The sequence below is a fragment of the Bison bison genome, unplaced genomic scaffold (genome assembly GCF_000754665.1).
Source record: "Bison bison bison isolate TAMUID 2011002044 unplaced genomic scaffold, Bison_UMD1.0 scf7180017864516, whole genome shotgun sequence".
Classification (NCBI taxonomy): Eukaryota; Metazoa; Chordata; class Mammalia; order Artiodactyla; family Bovidae; genus Bison; species Bison bison.
This window is the reverse complement of record NW_011495069.1, coordinates 10,378,288-10,380,718: the sequence shown is the minus strand read 5'-3', so window position 1 is coordinate 10,380,718 and position 2,431 is coordinate 10,378,288. Positions and strand designations below refer to the sequence as shown.

Below are 2,431 nucleotides of genomic sequence, written 5' to 3'. Positions count from 1 at the left end.
CAAGCCTTGAGTGTTAACAGGTTCAGGGGCCTGTTGGGTCTGCCTGGCGGGGTGAGGTGGGGTGGGGTCGGGTGTGGATGGGACGCCGCAGGACGCTAGGGAGGGATGCGTGGGGGCAACTGACAATTGAAGAGGGACTGGAAGGCCGTGAGGGATCTAGGGCTGGGGTCCCCAGGGCCTCACCGGAAGTATCGCTCCTCTTCGGCCTGCTCTCTTTTTCCGAAGGCCCCACCGGCGTCCCGGACCGCGCCCGCACTGGACCTAACATTATCTCCCTGCGGAGAGAGAGGGGGGCATTGGTACAGACGCCGACGGGGTTGGGGGAGAGGAGGAATCCGCGCTCAGGGCTGGGGCAGCAGACCCTGCCGCTGGCGTACCGATTCCGAGCCAAAGCCTCGGCCTTGCATTGCCCAGACGCTCCAGACGGCCTGCCGGGTACGCGCCGCCAACGCCGTGGCTGCCATTGATGTCACTGAAGCACCCCTCCAGTGACCTGAAGAGCAGCTTCTCCTTAGGCGCAGCTTCTCCGCAGGCGCTAACGGCCCTGCTGGTCAGGCAGCCAATCGTTTCGCTGGAGAGGCGGGGTGAAGCCAGGAGTAGCGAATCATACGAGGGAGAGGCGGGGTTCCTGTAGTTTGTGGCGAATCCTGGCAGAGGGGCGGGCCCATTCTTAGCCAACCCCTAGCAAGGGCTCCAGGGTCAAAGGCCTGGAGAAAAATAATGGAGGAGATTGAGGAAAAGCTGAAACAAAGAGGCAGTAGCCAGGGTTTCGGCTCTTGGATCTATCAGAACTAGGCGTGGCGTCCAGCCCCACCTCACCATTCCTTCTCTCATGTTATTGTTAAACACCCAAAGGAAGCTTTCATTTTTCTGGACTACTAGCATCAATAAGATGGGTAATAAGGGGGCGGGGGGCGGAGTGGGCCGCTCTGTCCATGATGCTGATGGCCAGGGTGCCCTTAGTCATTTAGAGTTGTGGGGATTTTTTTTTTTTTTTTGATGTATGAATCTATGGTTTTTTTGTTGTTGTTGCACTGACATTTCACTCTCAAGTCTAATAATAGTAGACTTGAGCTGCTGAATTAATATTTGTGAGATGCATTGATGTGTTATCAAATGGACTTGATAACAGGACTTTTGGCAGTGTGGTGCAAAGAAGTTGAAAAGAGCATAGGTAGGCATCTAGGGAAGACATTACCTTGGTCTTCCGTTAGCCATCTAACAAACGTCGTCGAGATAATAGTAGTTCATAGCCTTTGCCTATGTCATTTTCTCCCTCTGGGTCCAGTTTTTTTCTCTTTTAGTTGAGAGAGTTGGGCCAGATTAAGTGTTTTTAGTGATCACCTTTTCGCTGGAAAAATACCAGCCCTGGTTTGTATGACTTATATGGGAGGAAATGGCTGCGGGGCACATTTTCAAATGTTCATTTCACAAAACTTGAAAAAGCATGAAAGCAGAAGGCTAGAAATAATAATCACGATAAGCCCACTACTTAGTGATAATAATTGTGTGTGTCTCTAGATACTTCAGTGCCATTCCTGTTTCAGGGGGCTTCCCTGGTGTCTCAGATGGTAAAGAGTGGGATGAGACTAAGTGACTAAGCACACAGCACAGCATCTGTTTCAGAAACTCTGCTTCTGGTTCTCAGATAATACTGTTTTTTGATTATCTCCTGGGTGGGCATCCAGTGGAAGGTCTTGCTGAGTTTGTGCAAAAGATCCATAGAGGCATTAGGGTGGCTGCAATTTAAAAAAATGGAAAACAACAGGCATTGGTGAGGATGTGGATAAATTTTAACCCTCCTACATTGCTATGGGATTGTAAAATGGTTCAGCCACGTCGAAAAACAGCTTGGCAGTTGCTCCAAAGGTTAAGTATAGAATTACCATATGACTCAGCAATTTCATTTCTAGGCACATACCTCCCCCCAGTAGAAAACTGGTACTCACACCTTCATAGCAGCACCATTTTACAATAGCCAAAAGATAGAAACAACCCAAATGTCCATCAACTGATAAATGAATAAACAAATTGTGGTATACATGTATGATGGAATACTGCTGCTGCTAAGTCGTTTCAGTCGTGTCCGACTCTGTGTGACCCCATAGACGGCAGCCCACCAGGCTCTGCCATCCCTGGGATTCTCCAGGCAAGAACACTGGAGTGGGTTGCCATTTACTTCTCCATTGCGTGAAAGTGAAAAGTGAAAGTGAAGTCGCTCAGTCGTGTCTGACTCTTAGCGACCCCATGGACTCCAGCCTTCCCGGCTCCTCCATCCATGGGATTTTCCAGGCAAGAGTACTGGAGTCGGGTGCCATTGCCTTCTCCTCCAGCCACCTGGGGAACCCCAATTTAAAAGTTTCTTTAAAGGTATCTGGCTGGGCTGCGACCCCTTTAAGAGACGCAAGGAAGGGGCCGGGGCTGGAGAGGC

At 50.3% G+C, this 2,431-nt stretch overlaps 1 protein-coding gene across 1 annotated transcript in view; it reads right to left on the bottom strand.

The window, feature by feature from the left end:
- Positions 1–585, bottom strand: part of ATPIF1 (ATPase inhibitory factor 1) — a 2,457-nt gene extending 1,872 nt beyond the window's left edge. The window contains exons 1-2 of the mRNA XM_010830162.1: positions 378–585; positions 184–275 (exon numbers count right to left, since the gene is read on the bottom strand). Coding sequence (XP_010828464.1) covers positions 184–275; positions 378–464 — 179 coding nt within the window. The 5' untranslated portion in view covers positions 465–585. The remainder of the gene's footprint in view (positions 1–183; positions 276–377) is intronic.
- Between the last annotated feature and the right edge of the window lie 1,846 nt (positions 586–2,431).